This window comes from Wasmannia auropunctata, unplaced genomic scaffold (assembly GCF_000956235.1).
Source record: "Wasmannia auropunctata unplaced genomic scaffold, wasmannia.A_1.0 LD334721.1, whole genome shotgun sequence".
NCBI classification, from domain to species: domain Eukaryota; kingdom Metazoa; phylum Arthropoda; class Insecta; order Hymenoptera; family Formicidae; genus Wasmannia; species Wasmannia auropunctata.
This window is the reverse complement of record NW_012028169.1, coordinates 125,424-151,897: the sequence shown is the minus strand read 5'-3', so window position 1 is coordinate 151,897 and position 26,474 is coordinate 125,424. Positions and strand designations below refer to the sequence as shown.

Here is a 26,474-nt window from a genome sequence, read left to right as displayed (position 1 = left end):
GCATGATATTGTACTGTGTCTCACGGTAATTCGATCGTTTCTTAATTACTTCGTGCACGATATTGCATGATCCTTAAACGGCACCGCTTGTCATTTACTTATATTATTGTACTCGTTTTCCATTAAATCTTTGACGGAAATTCAATCCTTTGCATTTTCATGAATTTGATATTTTGGTGTTGGAAATATCTCAATTATCGATATATCAAAAGTATAAGAGCAAAGTATATCAAAACATATACGTAATACATTATGTTCTTAAAGAAAAAAATAATTGACATCTGTCTTTTTTTAGAATTTGGTGCTTTGTTGGGAAAAAAATAAACGAATTAATTTAACTTGATTAACATAATTTAATTAACTTAAAATTAAGTATAAAAAGTAAAAAAAAATATATATATATGTGTATTTACAAAAAGGTGAATATATAAGTATTTTTAAGCGAGGAAGAAATTATACAATAATCACGTAAATTCATCTCTTAATTTTGTATCATTTTCTGTGTACGAAAATATATTGATGGGATAGAGATATAATATATGACTATCCCATAGAGACTTCTTTTACACATCTATAAAACTGAGCGTTATAAAACATTTTAAAGAACAGTTTACGCGCCTCGTGTGTCAGGAGACTTTCTGTAAAGTAGCGAGCCTACAGGTCGTTACTTGAATAACACGTATACTGCGCATTATTATATCAGGATATGCCGCAGAAATGCAGATGATTAGTGAAAAAAACAGAGCGCCGCGTTATTCCAAAGCACAAACGTACTGCTTCATATTCCGTTCTCGGAGCGGTTGCTGGAGCGACGTAGAAATCCGGGATGTGGAAGGTAGCCGCGGCGAGAGCGGCGCGAGTAAAAAAAAAACGGGGACGGGTGGGAAGAGGGTGACGGAAAGAAAATGGCCGGTGCCGGTTCCTTAACTACTCGCGCAAGAACGAGGGATTGCGCGTTGCCTTCTTTTCTCCCGAGCGCGTTTAATTTAGCCCCCGGAGCGAAAATCGAGCGAGTCACGGTAAACCGACGAACGAATAGATGGTGCACTTACAGGGAGATAAGTGGCAGCGGTGCCGGTTCCTTGTTTGCTAATCTAGAAGAGCACCCCGGGATCATCTGTTGCAAGCTGTTGCGGCGAAGAGCGATCGCTAATGGTGTTAGACCCACGCTTCTCACTCGCCACCCCCGTCCCGCCCCGTCCTATCCGCGTGCGGATACGCGCGTGCACGCACACGAGCCTTCACCGCTCTCTCTCTCTTTGCATACTCCGAGGAGCCCGGGACAGAAGGTAATCGATCACCGGCACTCAAACGGAATACCGCGATAGCTTTCTACGCGCGCTGATCGGTCCGACCGATCCTTTAAGCCCGTGTAATAAATGCGAGCAAAATCAACGGCCAGCCATCACGGAAGCGACGATGAAAGATATCTTGTAACAGCCTCATATGAAAAGATATTCCTCGATGGGAATTCTGTTGCCCGATATCTCAAAGTGTACATGCCGAAATGACGACATATTGATAACCAAGCGCTGAAAAGTAAACTGTAAAGCGTAAATTTTATACATAGAGGCGAGCAGAAGAATAATTATGAAATATTATAATTTAAATAAATTACGTCGATCTATTGTTGACTTGTTTAAATTGCGATGCTACATATATAAATATATATAAATATATATACATATATAAATATATATAAATATATATACATATATATATATATATATATATCGATATATGTTATATAATAAACGTCTTTCATGTCTTATAATCTTAATGTAGCAGGATTTATTAATAAGCTTCTATGGAAACGTACGGTTATAAGGTAAAAGATATTTTTATCTTAAGGCAATACGTACGGTAACTCTTCTCTTTTCGCTCTTTTGATATCACTCGAGATCAATAATTCTTACGTATACATATTCGCAATCTTTCTCCAAACGTGTCCGTGTATAGAGTACGAATACTCCCCAGTGCAATCGCAATTATCTCCTAATTTAATGTAAGTTCTTACACAGATGAAAGCAGAATTTCAATCTTAAAGTTTTCCCCGTGGTTCATTACTCCATACCCGTAGTACAAAAGCTACGGAATTACATCGAATATTAACATTGGATTCAGTATGGCCACTTATATCCCCGGGATACATCGGAAACTACTGAGAGGTCAGTAACAAGGTAAAAAAGTTTATGTCGACGTGAAGAAATTATAAAGTTGAAAATCTCATTGCGTTTAATGAGAAAGTAGCCCGGCAGTAGCAGCTTCCCTCCTGCCCTCCTTCTCGAACCGCCGGAAGTTGTCCGGAGTGGTATGGTCGTGCCTATGGAAAGAAGACGCGAGAGATACGGCGATGAATGCAATATGTTTCTTAACGGCATGGAAATTTATTTCCAATTCTCTCAATGGCGTATCCTTCTTATCTCGTTTTGATATCCATTTATCGGGAATCCATTCGTATAGCGAACGCTATCCGGATTCCGGATGCAGGATGGGCTCGCGAAATTTCTTTATCCTTCCCCGGAGGGCCATTTATCCCGTTACCGGACGGGCCACTCGTCAGGGCATTTTGTGGGCCACTTTTGAATTCATAAATTTCAGTTTTCCGTACGAGTTTTACGGTCGGCTAAGAACAATGGTGAAAATTAAATGCGATGAATACGTAATATCGTGTGCTATTCGCTGTTCACGAAATAATACTAGGGCAATAACTCAACGTTCCAAGATCGTGAATCCGTATATGATCGATACGCGGATTATAAGTTGCAGGTTGTGGTTGCAAAGCAATTAGGGGCTTCTTGTCCTTTGAGACGATAGTACTTGCTCTATTCTGCCCTAACCGCATCCATAGATGGTTCGTAAGATTCGGCTTATAAACTATTAGAATCTTCCAATATATAGTTTTCTTTAAATTCGTGTACCTATATGTACATTCATGTGTAAATCTAATCTAAATAATAGCTTTATATATTGCATATTTACATTAATATTTTAATAACGAAAAGTTGAATTTTATATTAAAACGTCTCTTTAATATCTAATTTTGTCTGCAAAGTATTTATGTGCTGACGGCAGAAAAAAAGCACGCGGAAAGATATCTCACATTTCATTTTGCTTACATTTACATCGCGTATCGCGTATCTAGTTTGCACGCAAGATACATAAAAGCAGATCCGTGCTGCGCAGCGTCCTCTTGTCAAGATACCGCGGCGGGCGCGGTTACATTTTCATCTGAGCACGTGAAAAGGATTTCAGGCGAAAGCTCGTCCAGGGACGCCATACAGGTGCCTCGTGTACCGAAAAGAGGGAAGGATGCCCGGGGTGGGAGGGACGGGCGCACGAAGCCCCGTAAATCGTGCTCTATGTAACGATCGGGCATAGTAATGAGGACAAATGAAGTGGCTGAATTATACGCGAATGTCCCTATGGGAAGCAGGTACCCGCTGCTCATGAGTTATTCATGGGAGTCTATCATAGCCACTCCATCCAGATTGCGAGATTAATCGAGCGCGCGCACTCCTTTGCTCGTCCACCGAGCGCTACCCCTTTACGTCTGAATGTCTCCCAGGCTTCTTCGCACCTCGCTGGAACGAGGCATCTCTGTTTCCTCAATCTTCCGTTCGACAAACGAGTTTCCGCATCGAATCATCGGGCTCGTATTTCAGCACGTAAACAGATTGCGCTGCACCCCGTGGATACAACGTGGATATCTCGGGAGGTGCGACTGATGTTTTACGAATATGAATATAAAGTCAAATTTTTCTTTACAAAATATCGAGAGAGAGAGAAAGAGATTTATTATTATAAATCATTTATTATAAATGTTCATATTATAAAATCGGATGTTTTGACAAATTTAAAAAAAAATTTAATTGCAAATTAAAATTGTGCAATTTCAGACAATCGTAAAATAATAATCGAAGTGAAATTAGCATAAAATATTTAATTATAAAATAAATGTTCTTAAAATCTAGTCTTTAAAGCTCTATTTTAAATATTTCGTAAAGCTCTTCTACTACAAAAAAGTTTTGGAAAATTTATTTAACAAAATATAAATATAACTTATGTTAATTTATTGAATACATAACTAAACGAACTAATTGTCATCCAATTGCATACAGACGAACAGGCCATTTGCAAATTGCTAATGTTAAAAGTACAACTTAATGAGTATTCAGTCATGCGTAAGGGTCAATTGCATCGAATGCAAATGTAACTCGCCGCTTGCTGATATCATTCTAATCGACCTCTTTATAAACTCGCATTCCACGCTACTAGTTTATTCGCTATTAAATCACCTTGATTTAAGCACTAATTCGGTTTTCAGTCTCATTATGATTCAACGATTATTCTCGTTTGTTGTAACTCACTGCGACGATTATTAACGTAGTCAAATTTTGACAATGCACACGATTTCGCCTTTAGATAAGTATATTATTCTTCACTCTCTTTCACATTAAATATTTCTTATACAAAAATGAAAAATCGCATGAAAAGAGTTTTCAATTAAAATAATTTAATATAATTTTTATTTCACATTTAATGAATTAAATTGAAGTGACCTAATTTTTCATTTCTATTAACTGATAAATGAACCGATTTCAAAAATATCTTCATTTTTAATGCATGTTGTCACTTACGCGATATTTGATATTTAAATCCTGTATAAATTATACATCGATATCACTGCATCTACTTGACATGTATTTTGATAGCTCACCATTATAATACATAATAATGATCATTTCTGTCGTAATATTGGCAAACTGATTTTCAACATTTATTTCGCTCTCCAACTAAAAATAGAAAAGCGAGAGGTCCCCTCTCGCCTTTACCATGAATAATCATAATTTACCATGTATAATCGTAAAATTCGAGCAAATGATTGCAATAACCCGATTTATTATGTACTGATCTACATTCAATTTCTTTTGCAGTAGTCCGATTGAAATATCCCCGTTGCGGATTACATTATTATTGCACCCCAAATACATGCAATCTTCACGGCGCGTTAACTTTTAACCGTTCCCGCGCATGACCGTCCGTTGTATTTATCGCGCGCGCTTTTACTTTTTGTGCACCCTCCCCCCCCCCCCCCGGAGTAGAAGTTTATCTCGGGTCCGCAATCTACCTTGTTTTCTCCGAGATATACGGGACATCGTTACAATCGGGGCAAGAAACTTAGATTCAACGAACAATTTTCGATTCAATTGTAAATTCCGCGGTGACATAAAAGCGCGCGCGTAATTGCTGGTATCGCTTGAACCAATTAAAGCTTAAACTCATATAAAACCGTTAAAGCGAAGTTTCCCGCACCGTCCGCACAATACGGCACGGCGCGCGGTGCAATATCGCAGAAAACGGATTTATATTGCTTTCGATGTTACACATTATTGTCACGATGGCAAATTAGGGATTGGATACGTCCGGAACGTGGCGAAAGTAAATCTAAACTTGTCTGAGGAATATGTCTCTCGAGGTTGTATGTGTCCGAGTTCGCGTCAGTCTTGTACATAAGACATTTCTTTCTTTCTTTAAAGTGATGACAGTTTGATGAATTTACCAAAGATAAGAATCTCTTGATAAACTTTAGTAACGTGTTTCGATTTAACGTAATTCTTTCTCTTGGACCCTGCGAAACTGCACTTTTTCTCTCCGCCGCGCGCGGTGTACACGTAATTTGATCGACCTCACACCGCAATACGTCATTTCTCCCGGTGCACGCTCCATTCTTACATCCTCCTGCTCGCGATCCCGTGCTCTTTCGGTGCAATATGACGTTTATCCGTTCGAAAAGCGAGATTTTATTGCCCGTGTAAATCCTGGCTTTCATCGCAATCGTGCCGACGTACGGCACCGGGCATTTAGATTTATTATCGGCAACAAAATTATAGCATGCCCGACGACGCTAATACTGGCCGGTACGAGAGGGCACGTCGCGGAAATCGAAAATACGATGAAATCGAGCCGAAACAGTCTGAGCCCCGAGACAATCGTATGACGAGCGAGACGACGATTGTTTCGCGGAAGAAGTTCAAAATTCACGATGACGTATAACATTTCAAACGAGACAGAGGGGGCAGGGCAAGTAATCCGGCAACAAGTGAATATACGCTTGAAATTGAAGTCTGCGCTTCTTGAGAAATTCCCGGAGTCAGATCGATTTAGAGCTTGTTCAATCAGGAGGTAAAGCCTCTTTGCCGACGACCGAAAGTCCCCGCCGACGGGCTGACGACGATATCGGGCAATGTCGACAGTAGCACCGACGATAATGGCGACGGGGGCGAAATGATTTGTCCTTGGCCATTATTGCCGGAGAAACCAGCGGTCGTCGCCGGATAGGCAGTCGGAGGCAGGGGTTAAATCGAGTAAAAGCACCGTGAGAGAGAGCCCGGCAACGTGAAAGGGTTTCTCTCACGTACGTGGTACGTGTATGTCGATACTGCCTGTCGGACGGTAAAATAATAATGGAGAGAAGCGAAGACGTAGAACGCGAGAGCCGATTTCTACGGAAACCCGCCCCGCGCGCCTGCCCTCCCCCGCGTTTTTAGATGTCGAATATTTTTCCAGGCGACATGGCCGGCCTGGAATTGTAGTGCTCCGAGAGTCCCCGAGTCGCGTTTTATGATTGCCGTGTGAGATATCAGGAAACGCCGCCGCGGGAGTGCGCGTCTTTGAATTAGAATGTCGAGCGGAGCGTTTGTTCCGTATCCTCCGCACGTTTTTCCCCCCATGGCGGAAAATTAGCCCCGCAAGACGGCCGTCTACCGCGCACTTGAGACCTTAACGGTCCTCGACAAGGGCGAGAATCATGCTGCGAGATCGAGCTGTAAATCCTATTGGTAGGTAAGTGGCATACCTCGGTATACGGCGAGAAGGGCGTCGTGTGCAATTTCGAAAAAAAAACATATGCGTGTGAACTAATTGGATTAATGGGTTGAGAAAGTAAGAAAATAAAATCAATAAACGAGTGAATAAGAACAAGACAATAAGGATTACTATTATAAAGGGGGAGCGTTACATATTATGTATCGCGAGATCGATACACGTATATATAGGTGGTCTAATGGGAACGACACGCACGTTGGAAACAAAAGAAAGGAAGAAATGGAAGGATGTAATTTAACGTGTCTCGATGCCTCGGAACGGGGCGGCGGTGGCAGTGTATGTTTCCCGAGACAAATTTCTCCGCTTCTTCCTATCGATAATTCTTCCGCTGGAATGTGGATGTACCCGGGTACCCCAGTCGCGCCGGAATAAAATATTACAAGACCGTGCAGTAAAGAAGATGTCGATTGCACGAAACCAGCGGCGTAAAATGTGGAACCGGGACAGCTTAAGAGCAACGTCGACGCATTAACGTTCCGCTAAGCATTGATTTCTCGCAAGAGAGTCAATGACACATTCGTTGCGTCAACCCCTGGCACCAAAAGACGGGAGACGTTACGCTGCTGTCGAGACTGGATGGTGGCCAACGATTAAAAGTATCTTATATGTACGACTTGTCTTCCTTGGATGTATGGAATACCAGTATCGCGCTTATAGCATGTCTTAAAAGTCACCCTGAAAAGAATACCAGTAATATTTTATTAACTGTTAAATATTGCGGGATTTTAGTTGATTAAGCTCCCAGGATTATTCGTCCGCTAATTTTAAGAAGATTAGAGTGTAACAAGATTTTAAATTCAGTTTTAGCAAGCCGTTGTTAAAAATTAAAAATCATAAAGTTACGAGAAAATCGGAACAAAGAAGGAGATTAAATTTCTTTTCTTTTTTTTAAATAACATGAATTTGAACAATGTCGGAGAACATATAATTATGATAAAGTGCATGACTTTGTCATAGCGTTTAATATGTACAGCATAACCGTATCTGAATGGGAGTATTATGATTGAATCCGCGATGTGATGGTGCGTTAAATGAGAGATCATGAATCTAACGAAGACGTGTCGGGAAACGTGAGGGGGCGACGTAGGCAAAGAACAGAGGGAAGTGAGATCCTTCGATATGGAGACTCCGTGCTACACCACGAAAACCATTCCCCTCAGGATCCTGACATCGGAACGGCTCGGAGCATCAATTTTCCTCGGCTCCATCGTGCGACTACGTTCGACGACCGTGCACGGCGTTTCCGGCTGTACCAACATCCGCCAGTTCCTGCAGGACGCCATGTACAACGGGCGGGAAAGGGATTGGGGAAGTTCTGTGCTTGGGCACTTTGAATACACTTTGCCTGAAACGACGTAGCCCCGTAGACAGATCGAATTCCTGTTACCTCTCGTCTCCCCGTCTCTTTTCCCCTGTTACTCTTCCTCCGCGGATCCCAAAGTACGTGTCGTTTTATCGTTTTTTTTTTCGAATGTGCATGTCTTTTATTGCCCGTTCATCGAACGTATATCGGTATAAAAATGTGCTGCACTAAAAGGGAGAAATTGTAAAGAGATATCGCGGGAAAAGGAAGTCTCATCTCGTAATAAGAATACATATAAATCTATCGAAAATAAAGAGGTTTCTCTCGTGAGGACAAATATTTTGTCCGAAAGAGGGTTGAGCGCTTTTGTCAATCCCTCCCCGTTGGAATTCAATTAAACGCTTTTATATCGAGTTCCAGAAATGGTCACGGATTGTATGTATAATAGGTTTGTGTAATATACGATACAATATACTGAAATAACTGCGATACGTGCTTCTACCTAGACGCAATATACACTCTGTGTTTAGTGGTTATAACAAAACGTTAAACCAAACGCTTGCCTGCCCACATAGCTATTAACATGGCTCTATCGTTATGAATTTAACATTATTTGCCGCAGTGCGCTTAATGCCACGCCAACATTATGTTTATCGCACAGGTTCGCGTATAAAGCCTCCCCTCCCCTCCCCCCCTGTTAAACCCCCGACTTTGTTAAAAATACCGTTTGCATCATTGAGCTAAGAATATTAGAAGATGGTTCGTATATATTTGCTGGCGCTTTGAAAAAATTCGTGATATAGAAGTTACTGTGATATAGAAGTATAGTGATATAGAAGTGATATAGAAGTTACTGTGATATAGAAGTATATCTGGGAGGGGGGAGGTGGGGAGGGGGTCTTCTCGTCTGCGGCTATTATAAGCTCTCTGCATTCGCATCGAGCCTGATTAACAGTGTATTTTAAGCAAATTCCTTTTCGTTTTGCCTCAACGTGATTCTAAAAAGCATAGCGAAATGATGTTCACGATAAGCGTGCTCGTTTGACTCGGATAATCCATATATAACGAGCCATCCCCTACTTATGCGATCGTGTAATCGTACTTACCATACATCGTAAATAACAAGACTTTCTTGGACTGTGTCTACGTTCGAAAAACCGTATCTACGAATCATTGTAACAGTTCCGAGTGTCTCGTCTTTCGATCGATATCATGTCGTCTTATCCAGCGGTGCGAGAGTATCTTCGTGCGCGCCTTCAATCCGACCTGAAAGACCTTCGTGCTTCAGAGATACAGGCGGGTACGTCTGTAATACGGCGATACACTCATTGTCGGGACTGCATGAGAACGCGTTCGCATTCGTGACGAATACGGGATAGCTGTTTGAAGAGTCGCGACACTACGCTTGTAATGCGACGTAATTGCAACTGCTCGAAAGCCCAGGAACAATCGAAGGTTCCCTTTGCGAGAAGCGTCGGAGATCATTCTCTTGATGTACAGAAGGATGCGAAGACTGCGCGGAGTAAATCGCAATAGGTCTGAATTTTTTAATTAAATCGGACCAGTAGGTGAATGTAACAAAGGTATATTTATTCATGCAGTACTGTTACCGCCTTAAATACTATTTTCGAAAAAAATAAAATTGACGTTTTCATATTCTGGATAAATAATATAAAAACAAGTCTGCGTATCCGATAATAGAAACTGATTAAGCTTGTAATATGCATGTACATGTTTAACGAGTGAGTATGTCTAACTAACCAATAAAATCTTCAAATTATTGGCCAATATAGAATTTTCAATAGATCAATGGAGAATTTTTAATAACGTGTAATTGTGATACAAATTTGTTTTCTCCAGCTACGTCAGGAAATAGCTGTTTCAATTCCCGTTTTAAAAATGCTCCATCTTCAGATATAACATACTTCTTACACCGGCTGATATATTTCACAGTCATATGCAACAGGCCGTTTTTCGATGTTACCGTTACCTCAGTGTGGTTGCAATGTAAAGGAATTCTAGAGGTGAGCCCTGGTTTCTGCAGAATAGCTAAATCGCATGTTGCATACGTAACGTAAGACATATCGCCTTCCGGAAGTACGTAACACATTTTCTGGAAAAACCTAGGCGATAGTCATAGAAGAGGAAAATTATGATGATTGCGTCGGTGCGCATTTCAACAAGCGCTTTCCTAGTCAAATGAACATATATATACAACTGATTGTAATTACAGAAATAATAATTCCATATACGAATGCCGTGTATAAATTTATTACCGATATTTATATTATATATTATCGGAAGACATGTAGGCAGACGTTTCATTCGAACCTTTACTTCGAACTCGTACATTAATGCATATCACAAGCAATTCGTAATTATACTTTAACGTCGAAAGAAAATCCTGTTACATACAAATTCGTCAAGGAAATGTAGTCAAAGCCGCGAAGTTCGTTGCGAACTTTATGAAGCATCCGATATATTGCATAAACAACCGTAGCAGCTGATACGTTCCCTGGTATCTCAGCTATTCACGTGTGACGACACTAGTGAATGCTGATGCTCAAAAGTTATAAGAGCAAGGGAAGCTTCTTCAGCGGCTTGGATGAGGCAGGGATAAACGCCGTATACACAAAACGTACGAGACGTTCTTAACTTGAAACTGCCTCCGACACCCCTGAGGCATAAGACGGAGCCCGCTTACAATTCAAGGCGTACACCCGCATCGGGGACGGCACCCCGGGACGGTAAGGGGAGATCCACGGTCCACGGTAGATTCTCACGCGGTAAACGAATTAAGGGTTGCTTTCTCGGGTAGGTAGCCACCTATCCACTCTTCTCGAGCACAACGACCATCCTCTCGCATGCCGTATCGTCCTCCCTTCCGGTTATCTATCGTACCTCTCGCCACGAATCGAGGTAAAGGGTTAGGTATACCGCCGGCCAGCGAGCCTGGCTGTGAGTGCCGTGGCACGAGAGATAAAACCAATCACATGGCACTATACACACAGAAATTTATTGCCGCAGATTATCTGGCGAGAGTCCAAACACAAACACATTTCTTCCTTCGACCACTCGTGCAGAGACGGGCCGTTTGGGGAGAAACGCGAAAGGGGAAGTATGAACGAAGGGAGTCGCGTCGGATTCGAGACAGAGAGAGAGAGAGAGAGTTTGGTATAAGGAGAAATAAGATAGGAGCGCGCGACTCGTAAATGGAATGGGGGAAGATACAGTGAGCGAGAGAGCGGAAAGCTCCGACGATGTGGGCCGCGGGTCGTCGAGCTTTCTGCTTGTTCCTTAGCCCCTGCGCTCGCCCCCGCCCACGCGTTCGAGACTCTCCCCCGTTTGAACCTCGCGGAAGCGAGGGGATTTCCCCGGCAAAGACGTGCATCGCTTTTTATTGTCGGATAGACTGTTTGAACAACAGCCAACGTGGCAATCCGAGCCCTTCTATGCGTAGCGGCTGTCTGCGCCTTCGCTCTTCTTGCCTCCTTTTCTCACTTTTCCACCGTTTCTCTCTGCATTACAACGCCCGCGTCTTTAACTACGCAATCCGATCTGTTTTGCTCCTTTTGCTGCCCCAGTATGCGCAATTTATATATGTACGCTCGCTGGAGAAAATAGACCACAACTTATCGGACTAAAATAATACGAGAGCTAACTGCTGGCTGACGGATGTGCGAGATAAATCCCATAAATAATCCCATAAATAATGTACATTTAGCCGCTACATGTTTAGATGTAACGTTTAATCCAAATTTATGTACGTTACTTCATGTAAGTGTATAATACAAACACCTATGACTTTATTAATTATTAAAATGGATTTAGTATACCAATAATTTCTTATTTGTTTATCTTTGAAGAATATATCAAAACATTTTGTTCGGGAAATTAATGAATTAAAAGAGAAGAATGAGAAAAAAAAGCTTGACTCGTGCAGTTACTTATAAATCCACTTTGTTTAAGTTTCGTGTATCAACAACTAATTTTAAAAATGTTTATAAAATCTGCTCACTATTTGTCGAGTGACCTGTTAAATGGGCATCACAAAGCGAGCGATTTTCGTCATACGCTAAAGAAGTGCTCGTTCGACAAACGAGGAAACGAAAGTCCGTAGGGAAGAATAAGACGTAGTACGTATGCGCATTTGCCAAGAATATCCCGATATCCAGGAGTTGATATCTGCTTCTGTATCTTGGCCAATAATCTATCTTCAAAAGTAACTTAACGGGAAATCGACGTCCAACGCGGAGTAGAAGCCGAACAGAAGCAGGCTACGCAATGGATCGGAGTATTTCCAGCGGCAGGAACAACATTTTCCGCAGGGATGGGGCAAAGTGAAGAAGTTTTCCTATCGTCCGCGTCCGATATTTGCATAGCGAGATCAATACCAAGTATTGCTAGATCGAGGGCATTGGAGAAAATGGTTACTACTGCGTATCTCGCGCGAAATAATATACCCGTAATAATTTATCATATTTTAGACCAATTCAGTTTTTTATCTCACAAAATTGTGTGGTGATAATGAAATAATGTAATTCGCTGTATATCTGATATTAATTGCGTATTTTTCTATATTATTATTCTCCTCCAAATAATTAATCTGTAAACGATTTTTAATACAGCTAAAACATTAATTTAAATTTTGTTTTAATAAGAGATATAAAAATTTCTATTATCTACATATAAAAATATAAAAATATAAAAATTCCTATTATCTACATTAAATCTAAGATTATAATCCTGTGACGGAAGAATTTAATTAGATCACTATCATTAATCGAATATAAATGTTTTACAGTACATAGCTTTGAAATATTTAAACGTGTTTAAAAAATAGGTTATCCAACGTCGTACAGAAAATACGGCTGACTAGACTTTACTCAGCGTTCCCGAATGTCATTCAGAGCAGATTTGAGAAAATGGAAGACTTTTGTCTTCTTCTAGGTAGCCCATTCATAGTCGTAGAAGTGGACGATGAAGCAATCGTTTCAAATCGGTCGTTAGTAAGAAAGTCGTTCGGAGGATCTTTCGACTCGAAAGGAAGAGAAAGGTATCTCGAGAAAGTTTCTACCTATAATCGTCGTGCGGTCTTTAATCTAAAATCGCGTGAAATCTGAATCCCTCCCATTCTATCTATTCACTCATTTAATCTAAAATTACAGATTTGAGAAAAAAAATCAATTTGAGGAAATGACGTATTAGCAGCTGTTACATCGTATTACAATTGATTTTGCTAAAAATGTTATTAATTAATTTCGCGTAAAATATGTAAAACGTGAGTATATAAACTTAATTATTATTAATTCCTCAATTTTAGCCGCGGTGTAGTTTAAGTACGCAATTATTGGTAAAGTATTGCTTTGAAACAGGCGTGGTATTAGGTAAAACAGTACAACAACCAATTATACGCTAATAATTAGTCGACTGTGTACGCAATAATACAAGTTTCCACGGCAAAGTTTCTTGTGCACGGCGCGTGTGTCGTAAACATACTTAATAACATAACCGCGTTAATTAACGGCAACGATTTGTCTTTCCGCTAATGTTTCCTAATATCTAATAATGAACCGATAAACATGGACCGATATACCTTTGTTTGCCGTTGCTAAACAGTTCGCTCATTTTAGTTGATTCAGTATCCCCGTTGCTTCTCGCAAATCAAGCTTATTCAGCATTGGTATACGGCCTTTAATTTGCGCAACAATGCTTTTCACGCGTTATGCGCTGCGCGGTCAGGTTCGAACCCCCGTTAAACGTTCCGTGCGATAGTGTTCCATTAAATATTATCGTGACATTAGGATTTGCTGGGTAAACTTCGGGTATATCTGCCGCGGCGAGGGCGAGGGAGTGGGAAAAGTTCAGCGAGATGTCAAACAGTTTCTACCCGCGGATACCGACAGACCGTGAAACTTCGGGACGATGTGCCCGTCCGTTGCTGGGTACGAATACTTCTTGGCATTCCTGCCATGGCAGTCTCGCATGCTTTATTAAGGAGTTCGCCCGGAGCCCTCGAAAGGTTAACGTGAATTACAGCGCAACGAAGCTTTTTTTTTCTAAATACTCCTAATTCACCGCGCCCAGCTTTCAGCTTTCCTTTACGTTTCGCCTTCTCGAGCATGCTCTCTTCGTGCCCCCGAGTGGTGCCAAGGATATCGAATCGATCACGATACCCTACTCGCAACGACGGAACGGACCGTGTAAATTTCCACCTCCACATCGTCGACGTTTCTCATTAATCGCTGATCGATCTCCTTGCCGGGTGATTAACGTCTCGTACGGCGATAGGCGAAAGAGTAACGGCAGCGGTGTCAAGGGGGAGATCGAAACCGGAAGAAGAGAACAATCAAATGGTGGGAGGGAGGGTAAGGGGAGAGGAGACCGGTCAGCAGACAGCTGGACTGACGGACTCCCCTAAAAGTGAAGGGCGGCGGGCAGCGTGAGGTTGAGTTGTTCTCCAAAAAGCATGGCTCGAAATAGACAGGAGATACTATATAGATGATACGATTGCAAGCGCGATCGTAACGGCTGTTAATTTATCGTACGGTAACAGCTATTCGTCTTCTATACGTCACATAAGTATGCGCTGGCACTCGTTGAGGTATTGGAGCGTAAGGAGACACAAGGCATAATTTCCTCTCGCCTCCCACTCTCGTCACTATGAAGCACATAATGAATACGCGCACCACGGTTGCATAGCTGTGTCACGTGTCACGAGGGAAACTTTGAGCCCTTGTCATCATGAAACAGCAGTCGCACACGTTACACGGTGTTGTTACATGGAATTTGAACGGCGATGACGATAACGGCGGATATCTTGGCGGCGGGGAAAAGAAGCCGGGAAGTTTATTACGTGATAATACCGCTTTCAAAAAGCCGTAATCTGATATACGGCGCATTATCATTCAAGATGCAAAATTCGATTACTTATTTAATACTGCAATCTCTTTGCGAAAGTTCTATTAAGATATCCCAGTTTATGTTTCCGTCGTGAAAGTAGCTTATAATACGCATGCAATCTAATCTTTTCGTATTCTTGTAAAGTTGACGTATAAAATGACTAATGAATATGAAAATATTTCTCATTTAAAATATATAAATAATAATAACAAATTTTACTATATTTTGAAATAATTTTCATGTTACAAATTGTATAACAAATTTTACTATATTTCGAAATAATTTTCATGTAGCAAAAACAAGAAAAAAATTTGCGAGAAAAAGGTATTCATAGCTGTTGTATGTTTTCTATCTATTATAGTATACAAGTTAGAGACGAACTTCCAAATGAAATGGTAATCGTTATACTTGGTTGCATTGTATTCTACTGATAAAAGAGCAAAAAAAATTCTACTCTTAAGAAGATAAATTTTCTTCCGCGAGAAAGCTCGAGTAATAGCTTAAATTTCGCGCTACGATCTCGCTGTTACTTATCGAGAAGCACGACATTTCCTTCTCAAGAAGTAGTACGTTCCTCCGAGAAATAGATCTTTTCTTATTATATCACTAAGCAAACGCAACTCAGCATCGATATGTAATCGTTCTACAAGTCGTTCGTATTTCAAAAACCTAACCATAGATGTCCGATAAGAAGCTACGTGAAACATGATTTTTCTGTAATGTTAAAGATTAAAAATATGTTGCGGACGATATCTCTGGGGACCGAGTTATGTTGGGACACTTGATTAAAAAAAGATAAAAATTCCGATGACAAGTTAATAACGTTCCCACGAAGATCCGACAAGCTTCGTAAACTTCGAACGATCATCTCCAAGAAGCTGAAGACTTGGAAGAGTGGTCTTCGACATCGATACTTTGTAGGTAGGACATTCCAAGAGAGAGAGAGAGAGAGAGAGAGAGAGAGAGAAAGATCTGATTAAACAATTAATCTAATAAAAAATGCGCGTGATGATTTTTTTTTAATATTTTCAAATATACAAAATTGAAAGGGATTGACAAATGTAATACAACAAAGTACCGAGATAAAAATTACTGTACATATTAGACTAATGCATAGGAAACAATTGTAGATGTCTTATGGAATAATGAAACAAAGATTATAAATTAGCCTCCTATCTTGCATTATTTTTAGAATAAAGAAATTAACTGATAATAGAAATTTGAGTTTCCTCAAATGACTTAATAAAATAGTCTCTTATTGTGGATTTGGTTACTCTAATTCTGAATTCTTTAAATGGCTGTCGCAATCCCAATTGTAAGAGATACAGAGGGGAAATGCAATGTGCATCGTAATAGTGTAATATTGTATATAGATAAGATAACAGTCCTTGCTCGTTAACGTTGAAGTCTTACATTTCGTTTCTGAATATACCCGAAATTCGTATTACGAGAAAAGCTCGATTCACCACGTACAATGTTTATGCGTTCCCTTTCGTGCTAAGAACAATGGCTCCGAGAGCAACCAACCAAAGAGTTTCCGTTTCCGGGGTTACCGAAGATTCATCCTTCTTTGAGCTAGTCGTGCATTTGTACGTATGCGTTGATGCGTGTGTAATTCATAGGGAGGAAGTCATGTACGTTCTGTTAATAGATGAGAAGATTGTCAAATATTACTGCATAGAGTTGAAGTTTTGATTAATTAGGAAATTACTAAAACCAATTATGATTTTAAAATTTTAAAGAATAAATTTTTACGTTAAAATAAAAATTATTCTCGATGTAATGCATAAAATAATATAATTACAATTATATTAATATGATGATTTTCATATGAAATCAAATTTTTTATAAAATCTTGAAGATCGAAGAACTTTTATAATAGAAAGCTGTCTGCCATACAATTCTCTGCGTTTAATAATTTAAACTTTTGCCTCATACAAAGGATTTATTGTATAGGAATCGAATGAAAGGAATTATTGAATTTAGGGTAAATCGATTTCATCTCATCTATTTCAATTTCTATTTTCATGCAATATGCGCGAAGGAAATGTCTCTGCTCTTTGTAGGCCTTTAAAAGCGATACAAGTATCGATGCATGAAAACGCACTAGAACTGCAGAGACAGAATTGGTGTCGGCGGTTGCGGCCGTGTCGGCAATCTGGACGCGCGCAAAACAGCGCTTGCAGCTGACGTTTTACACTTTGCGGTGGCTGATGGTAGCCAGATAGGTTCCTCGAATTGTCCTCCTTCCCGCGCGCAATCATCCTTGTCGCTTCAACCTGACAAAGTTCGCACAACTCGCCCTGAGAACTGACCTCAGAATTTTCATAAAAATTCAGACCTCGAGAAAACCGGCCGCCTTCCCCCATCTTTCGACCTCCGCTTAAAAGTATTCCACAATTGGAAACCGATATGTTCACATTCGATGCTTTACTCGTACTCATTTTTTTTTCCTGAATAAAGAACATTTAAATGTTAAATGGAATAACGATTACAAAATCTTTATTTATCAAAATAATTATTTTTTTTGGGAACAGCTAAGTTGGCTTTAATTATTAGAATAAAACATTTTTCTTATAAACAATTATGTACTATACTATTCAGATTTACAGATTTTACAAACTGTTTATTATTTACAATTATTTTTTGAAAGGCGAAACATTTACGAAGTTGTTAAAAGAGACTATGCATAATATATCTTTTTGTACATTATGCTGACTTTACTAGTTTTGCGTTTTCCCACATTCGTGCAATGTACGGAAATGTGTAATACGTAGATAATATAATAAAGTGACACTAAAAATCAATAAACCGTGTGGTTTTTATTAACAATAGACATTACGTAACGTCGATTACCATGTAATTTTGAAAACAATGTCCAAGGCAGAAATGGAGGTTCTATGGTGTACGAGGAACAGGAGCCGCGATTGGCGATTGGACGGGCAACCGCGTGGAAATTAATTAGCGAGCCAATTTAACTTTAACGACCGTTCGATTCCATAGAGTTTCCGGCGAGGTGTGTACATTGATAATAATTTCCCCGAATGCGCGCCACTACCTTAACCATTGGAAAAGTTTTCCAAGTTAATTTTCTGATCGCGCCTGTTGATTTCACCGCGTGAAACAAGCTCGTACAGAAGATATTTCTCATAATTCTCTCTCCGTAACGTTTGCTTCCTGTCACTTTTAAAAACACTTTATGGGCCTATTTCGGAAGTAACGCGCAGCCGTGTGAGTGTGTAACCAATAAATATGTAATAATCGTAAATAAGTAGAAAAATAATATTCGTCGCATGCGTGACGGGTGATTGTAATTCCAAGGCCGCGCTAAAGGAAAATATTACTGTATGAATAGTTATCGCGCATTCGTATGTATGCATAGGTACACGTATCAAACGTAACTCCTTCAAAGCAAGTATACGATCTTTCGCAACAAGATTTTATTTCCGTAAGAGGATCCGAAACTTTCGATTACAACTCGGACGTATCTGTGCGTCGTGACCCCTCGTTCAATCGATCGTCTTGAAATTTTTATGAAGTAACAAATCCGCTACTGCATGCGCAATTCAAAAGTTTCAAAAATCGCACCATCACGAATCATTTCGGAATAATTGAATGTAGCGAATACGGGAGCGCGTTGTAAAGTTTTTATCGATAAAAATATTTTTACAGAAATTTAATAATACTTTGGTTACGTATTATTATATAGTTTACATCTGTATTTTTGTTAAAACAAATAATAAATTCTTTTAAACTAATGATTAATTATCTCTCTCTCTTCATTGTAATTTATAATAAACGAAGTAATTAAGTTCAAGTACATGACATGTCGATACATGATATCCGATATATTGTATTATTTTTATTTAATCACGTAATATATACGTATTATCTTTATGAACAGATTCAACCTCGTGGTAGAACGTACGATTTTCATAATAATTTGCCGTCATTCTGACGGTTTATGAAAATTTATTAGATACGCTATTGGTGTTTACATATGTACGTTATAAACTGTAATATGCATTTAATAAAATGCAATCTAAATAACTAATTTAAGCTCATAAATCCAATATTGAGGACAATTTTTGTTGACATAAATGTAAAGATCAATATGTATCTACAGATCTGTTGGGTGCGATCAGTTAAAAAAAAGTAAACTATATATATTGCTATAAAATTCCTAAAAAATACGCATGAGCTTGCAAACTGTGACTTAATACGATATTAATAAAACGGCCAAATATTTAATGTTGTATCGCCCGTGAGCTCAGCTTTGTGTTCGGGAATGAGCCGTCGTCCATCGTGATTTCATCGGACATGCAACGAGACGGATCGGCGAGAAAAAAAGGGCGCTGCACGTCGTGGGCGCAACTGCGCGCCCTGATACGTTCGCGTCAACTCGCTAAGTTAAATTTTCAACGATGTTCAGAAGCGCCCGGGCACCGAACATCACATAAGAGATCGTCCGCTCAGACACGCGTCTCTATTTGCATAACAGAGGCGCGTTGCATAATGGAAATTGCCCCGCGTTGTATAACATTGCGTGCCTGCATCGTGTGCACACGCTGCCCCGGTGCCGAGAAAGAGAAAGGAATTTCTCTCATTCGCGTGCTGGCGAATAATTAGCAGGCCTGCCCGTGACATGAAGTTTGAAGCTGTTGCTGACTGGATATGCACAGCTGCCTTACATTTTCCGCATTCCTTAGGCAGATTGGGGTCACTAAATAAGAAATTACCCCGCACGAATGCAGCCTACGAGTTTTCCGATTACATGAAAGTAAATCTTTCTTAACAATACAACGCGAATATTTCATTAATCTTTGCCTGGTTTTGTTGTGATAAAGCGGTAACTATATGAGAAGACCTTAGCTACTGCTCTTGTAATGCGGTGTGTGCATGTATAAATGTCTTTAACTTGCGTTATATTATCACGCGTATTATTATTATCACATCACATTATTGATTCGAGTACTAATTGTTTTCCGTTGTTAATTTATCTATAATTATTTTCAGCAACAATTTTTTGTTTTGTTTCCTTGAATGGGATTGTTATGCAGTTTTATCTGTAATATCTGTGAAATATCTCTCTTATATATTTATAGATATTATCAAGTTTTTGTAACACAAAAATTATCTGTGTTTGACACAATTTAGAAGATAATTAAGGGGAATTAGGAGAAATATTTAAAAATTTGTTTAATTTAACATTTTTTAGACATCTCTGTAACTTTGGTATATAAATATGGAATTTCCTACTGCTTTCTTATCGACAACGTGGCGGTTCCTTACTTTCCCATTTATTTCTATTTTTACCAGTAACCTCAGGTAATTACACGTTCATGTCGCTTCGCGAAGCAGAAAGTAGAAGATTGATTGCAGGTGCAATGCGCCTGATAATGAAAACGCATAAGCTCCAATCGCCTCTACCATGTTTTGAAATTATTGATATATGAACATTCCAATCCTAAGCGTCGATCCATTATATGCACAAGGAAGCAGACACGATCGACAATGATACAGCATCTCGATAAGACGATTAGGGTTGCATGCGTTAGCAGTTACGAGTTACGACTAATAATCGCTGCGAACGGTATTTGACACGCTAGAAACATTTAAATCAATAACGTTTAAATGCAATCCAATTTTAGAAGTACTTTTGTAGTCCAGTTATTCTTTTATCTATCTGAATGCAAGGACGGCAGCATTTTAATAGATATCCTAATGGAAATTATGACGTAAAATATCACGCTGCCATTTATATTTCCTTCCGTCCGAACACGGTTATCGGGAAATAATTGCATATCACGTAATCACTCCACGGTGTAGACTGCAAAACATTAAATTCGCGATTTATTTCACGTCCAATTTTGCTTCCATTTATTACGGCATTGCAAAATCATATATCACGCAAATATTGCTTTAAAGCAAACTATATTTAGTACAATATACGCTCATCGCTTAAATAATAATGCACGGTAGTAATGTATCCTGTATTCAAACTGATATTATTCTAAAGAACTCAGTGATTAATAAATAGGTATACATGTTTCTGTAAATTTGAATTTATCAGTATTTGCATAGAATCAAGATACTATACACAATTATGTACAAAAAGTATTTTACAGATATTACAGATGAAATTGGAAAGAATATTAAGTGACAAAACGAAAAAAAAACTTCTATTAGAAACAATTATGAATAGATTAAAAATAAGGAACAATTTATACCAATTTCCGTATGTACACAGCATATATTATCACTTTTGATTTGTCATTTATTATTTTACAATGATAGCATTGAATTGGCACCGTTCCTATGCTATATGTCTTGATAGCCCTCTAGCATTACTATATCATGGCAATTCGTCGACCGCGTGTCATTGATTCCCTAGAGAATTCTCCCAAGAGAAATCGGAGCCAATACTAAGAATCAGACATTAATCTCTCTCTTCCTCTCTCTCTCTCTCTCTCTCTCTCTCTCTTTTCTCCCTCCCTTTCTTCAAACCTTAATTTTTACTTTGCTAGCAGTCGTCGGATAATCAGAAATGATGATTTGCTATGCGTCTGACTGAAATTCTGGATATACTACTGACATATCAGTAGAAAGAGTTCTAATATCGCGAAAAATATTCGCTTCTCATTTTCCATTTGAAGTATGTAGTGTATTTTTAAAAACTGTACATTATTAACATTGTTGAAAGATATTGAATTCCTATTGTCGTAAAATATTTGTACCCTGTTCTCTTTTCTTAAATTTCCTTTCTTAGAATTCTTATCTGATCCTCTTAATAGAAATATCGGCTCTGGTTTTATTCACATTCTTATTTGTTCACATATCGATAACGTATTTGTACATTTAGATTATTGCTGGAGCAAACATTAATGTACAACTTAATAATTTATTATGAAATAATTACTGTTATGAAATCCTATAATACATTGTAATAATGATATTATATAGTATAATTATTATGCACTTTAATGATCAATCAGTAATTCTCCAGGTTCTATAATTCTGTAGAACGATAAGAGAAATTTTAGAAATTGGTATTATTGATCGGAACTTATAATATTTTAATATCGGGTATATTATTAGAGAAATATTTATTGTCTCTCTTGACGTTTAAAAGTAAAAAAATTCGAGACTTTTAGTCATTTTAAGCGAATGACAAAATTAATGTAAACCAACATATGGTTCGTGCATCTTAAATCCACTGCTTCGTACCGTCTGGTACCTGTGTACAGTATATACAGAATATTGATCCGGGCTATTCGCGATTTACTTGTTCTTTTCATCCGCATTGTTCCTGTTTCCATCTTTAAAAATGTAAAACGGCCAATAGTCATATCCGCCCAATCTTTCATTCGATAAATCATCGATTTAGCTTTATTCCTACCATCTTTCCGTGTCATTTTATAGCGACTTCCATTATTGGCGCTCGGTTCCGCTAACAATACCAATTAGCACTTCCATAAATTCGAGGCTTTTTCCGTTTCCCTACTGGATAATACTTCTGTGTCACGCTACCATGTGCACTCCACAAATTCTCATTTAGCCATGTACGCGGTTTTATCGTTATTTAAGTCTTTGTTTTTGTATGCTAGAAAATTTACTAAAGCACCCGAGTTTTTGATAATTCCGCTTTTGTGACTCTTAATAAGCATTAATATTTAATTTATCTTTTGCACAGTTTTACATTTATATAACCTTTTTTTTTCGTATGAGTAAATACAGTTAAATTTGTTTCAAAGTATAAACGTTGGTTTATGTATGTTGTCAAATAATATCTGTCAAAGCAAGACACGTATATATGAGATCACACGTACATATGAAATCTTTTCATGTATTATACGTTATGTAATTATAAAACATATTATGTATCTGAAATGCAAAGATATTCCATTTTTTCAACAATTTTGTAATATACACGCAGCCAATGTAAAGTTTAATCACGTTGGCCAAGAAAGAGAACAACGATACCTGCGAGAAAAACTGCATACACTCCAATATCTCGTACAATATTACGAAACTAGAACAACACAATAAAACGCATTAAAAAAATACTGAAATGGTGGCATGACTTTATGAAGAAAGTTTCGCAAAATGGCATGTCGAGTTAAGTCAGATTTATGGTATAACCATAATGGATGGTATATACGAAAAGCTTGCATTTTTTCGGATGTCGTTGCTCTCTTATGTACGCATTTTACCGAGTGCACTCGCGTTTTCCTTTCGCAAAGTTTAACACTTCAGTTGATGTTAACACAGGGTTTGTTTAGCCGCGACATAACTTGACGTTCGAGATACGTTCTTTCGAAATCAGGTGAATCTTAACAGAATTATCATTTTCGATAAGAGAGAGAAGATTTAGACACGAAATATTTTTGTGAATGAATCAAATTCTTTAAATACACAGCTAAGAAGCAGCCTTTTCATCCCTCGACAAAGAATACGGTGACAGAGAACACTTACCTTCGGATGAATTCACCAATGTAACGAAGATCCACACGGTCCATGGGACGAGAACGGCAATGATTATTGTCATATTTATATTAGTCTCGTGAATCTTTCTTTAATTCCCGTTTAATTTTCGTCACGTACACGCACTGGTACAAAACCCACGCGAGCCGGAGTCTAGATGCAGACTGACTTGTCCTACGGAGTCCAGCAGGAGCAACACGACACGCATGCGTCCTGGCTTCCACGTGCCTGTCTCTTTCGTATCTTTACCAGTCACAGGGACAATTGTGATTTTCCGGACATCCTCATTCTATCTCACTGCGTAGGAGGGTCTGGAGATGCCTTCGAACGTGTTATGTTATCTCGTTTATCGTCTCTCGTACGTCATCATCCTCTCGTGATTTTAAGTTTAGAGATTGCGCGCGATTCTTATACACAATACACTTAACGTATGCGGTTCATTTATCCGTCGCATGTTCCAAAGCCTTTAGAATGCAAGAGGATTTGCGACACGCGTGTTCGTACTGCGAAATGCAAGACGTTTCACAATATGCGAACCGATAAAAATTGATAAAAATTGAATATGCAGCGGAAGAAAACATCTCCGCCAAAGAAATACCTCCAATTGACGAAACTTGCACGCACGAATCTTCCACATAGTTGCCCCTTTCGTATTTTTACTAGTCACAGAGAGACAATTGTAATTTGCCGGATATCTTCGTTCTGCCTCATTGAGCAGGAAATCCAAAGGTAGCTTCAAACGGATCGTATGAGACGTTATTTCTTTTACAGTCTCTCTTACGTACGTTTTTTTTTCATTCAAGATCGGTTTACGCTTTGTAAGAAATATGAAAGAGACTCAATTGAATTGAAAGCGATAATAAATGGGGATACGGATTAGAAAAGGAATACAAATGTACTTACATTTTTTAATTGATAGTTTACCACAAGCTGTTAGGTTTTAAAAAGTAAACGACTAATGTTTTAATATTATGGAGAACTTAAATAAACGAAAAATTTCTTTCAAATGCAAGAGAGATGAGAGACATTGAAATCTTGCGCATGATAATGGATTGAAATTTATTAAATGAGATAAAAAAAATATTTTTGTTTGTTTTAGAATATATTTGTCTATAAATTACACACACAGACTTTTCTATTGCAATAGAGATTGAGCATCATTTAACATTTGCTTGTTATTTGCATGTGCATTTAATATATGTTCTAATTGTGTTGTTTTGCTGCTTTTTTGATCTGACATCCATTCGCTTTCAACAAATAAAGTCATAAACAATCAACGTGAAAATTATTCAAGATTAGCTATTCATTTAGACTTGATAGAAACGACTTGCCAGATTTAATAATGGAATTTTCGTTGTATCATGTACAAACGTGTAATATCGTTAGCCGAATTTGTGCCGCAAAGCACAAAACAAAAAAATCAAATTTTCACAATCCTTTCAAAATCCCGTTGCTCTCGCTCTCCTCTCTTACCGAAAAAAAAGAGTGCATTAGGCACCGCTCATTGTTCCTGAAATTAATGCTGGAAACCGCAACACTGCCTTTACAAACGGCGCCGCGGCGCGTACACGCTTTGATAACGCTAGTTGCAGGGGAATAGGGAAACGGAATGGAAATAATTCGCCAGGCTGTTGAGGCAGCCTGGGATTAGTGTAAGCCGTTAGAGGTACGTCCTCGCCTCTCGAGCGTGCGTGCAGCAACATTTCTTCTCTAAAAGTGTTGAAGCTGAAGGAGAAACGAGGCAAAAGCAACGGGCGGTAGGAATGATCGAGAAAAAGAAAGAGAGGGCGGGCAAAGGCAAAAGGGGGAAAGAGATAAAGGAATGGATGCGAGAACGACGCCGGAAGTGAGCAAACATATTCCACCGAACGGGCGTCGTTAGCGCGAGATTCAGCATTCGACTTTTCGCGTTTGATATGAAATTTTTCTTCTTTACCGGGGTGGCATTAGCGCGCGTTTTTCGTTCACAGCGGATGTCCGGACTGCGAGTCGCGCGTACAACGGTAGCCAACGAGGCGGAGTCGCGTTCGAAACGGGTAAGTCAAACGAGAAAACTTCGCGGATTAAGCGCAATCAAGTACCGATAATTCCCTTGTGAATCGGGTCTCTCGTCCCTTCTTTCTCCTCTCTCTCTCCCTCCCTCTCTCTCTATCCGGGTGCAGGATGGAAGGGGGACGGATGGGTTAGAGAGAGGACCTTCGTGTGTCCCAGCTCCGAAGGAAAACCGAATTGTTCGAATTGGATGCCGCCGTGTTCGCGGCAATGCTATCTCTTACCCCGACATCGACCCCTGCGAAAGCCCCCGCGGGCGTTATCTACCGAATTAATCGGGAAGTTTCTCGCCTTTAACTATATAACATTAATTTTAATATCAATTCGACGACTCGTGGTTTATTCTCTTGATGGTATTCGCGGTTCTCGAGTGCTCGCCGATGTGAATTTAGGCAACGCGACGTCTCGCATAAGTTAGGGAATTAGTTAAGTAAAAATCATTTGCTCGGTACCTGCGAATCTTTTATGATTTAAAAAATCAGAGAAAAAATTATAATTTATTCAAATAAAAAGTGACATCAGAATTTTTTATGCGATTATTGATGTAATTCTTTTTCCTTGGCATATTTTAATAAATATATTGCCACGTCATTAATTTTTAAAAAGAGCTTAAAGTAAATTTATGCCTCAAGAGTTCTTAAAGAAACTGTACGTCTTTAATTAAATTTTTAGGATAAAAAAAAGTAATTTCAGTAGTATCGTGCTGGTTACTAACTCAGTCTATTATCAAACCTTTTGCATAATCGGAATGATTATAACTTTTATGTTAATTTAAATTACCACAAGAGAAAGTTATATGAAAAATGTAATTATATATTCATATTTTTTGCTTAAAATTTTGAAT

General features: G+C 38.9%; 1 protein-coding gene across 2 annotated transcripts in view; it reads right to left on the bottom strand.

The window, feature by feature from the left end:
* Window positions 1-23,733, bottom strand: part of LOC105458068 (neurotrimin) — a 165,515-nt gene extending 141,782 nt beyond the window's left edge. For both annotated transcript variants that reach the window (XM_011703125.1, XM_011703128.1), the window contains exon 1: window positions 23,570-23,733. In XM_011703125.1, coding sequence (XP_011701427.1) covers window positions 23,570-23,642 — 73 coding nt within the window. In that variant the 5' untranslated portion in view covers window positions 23,643-23,733. The remainder of the gene's footprint in view (window positions 1-23,569) is intronic.
* Between the last annotated feature and the right edge of the window lie 2,741 nt (window positions 23,734-26,474).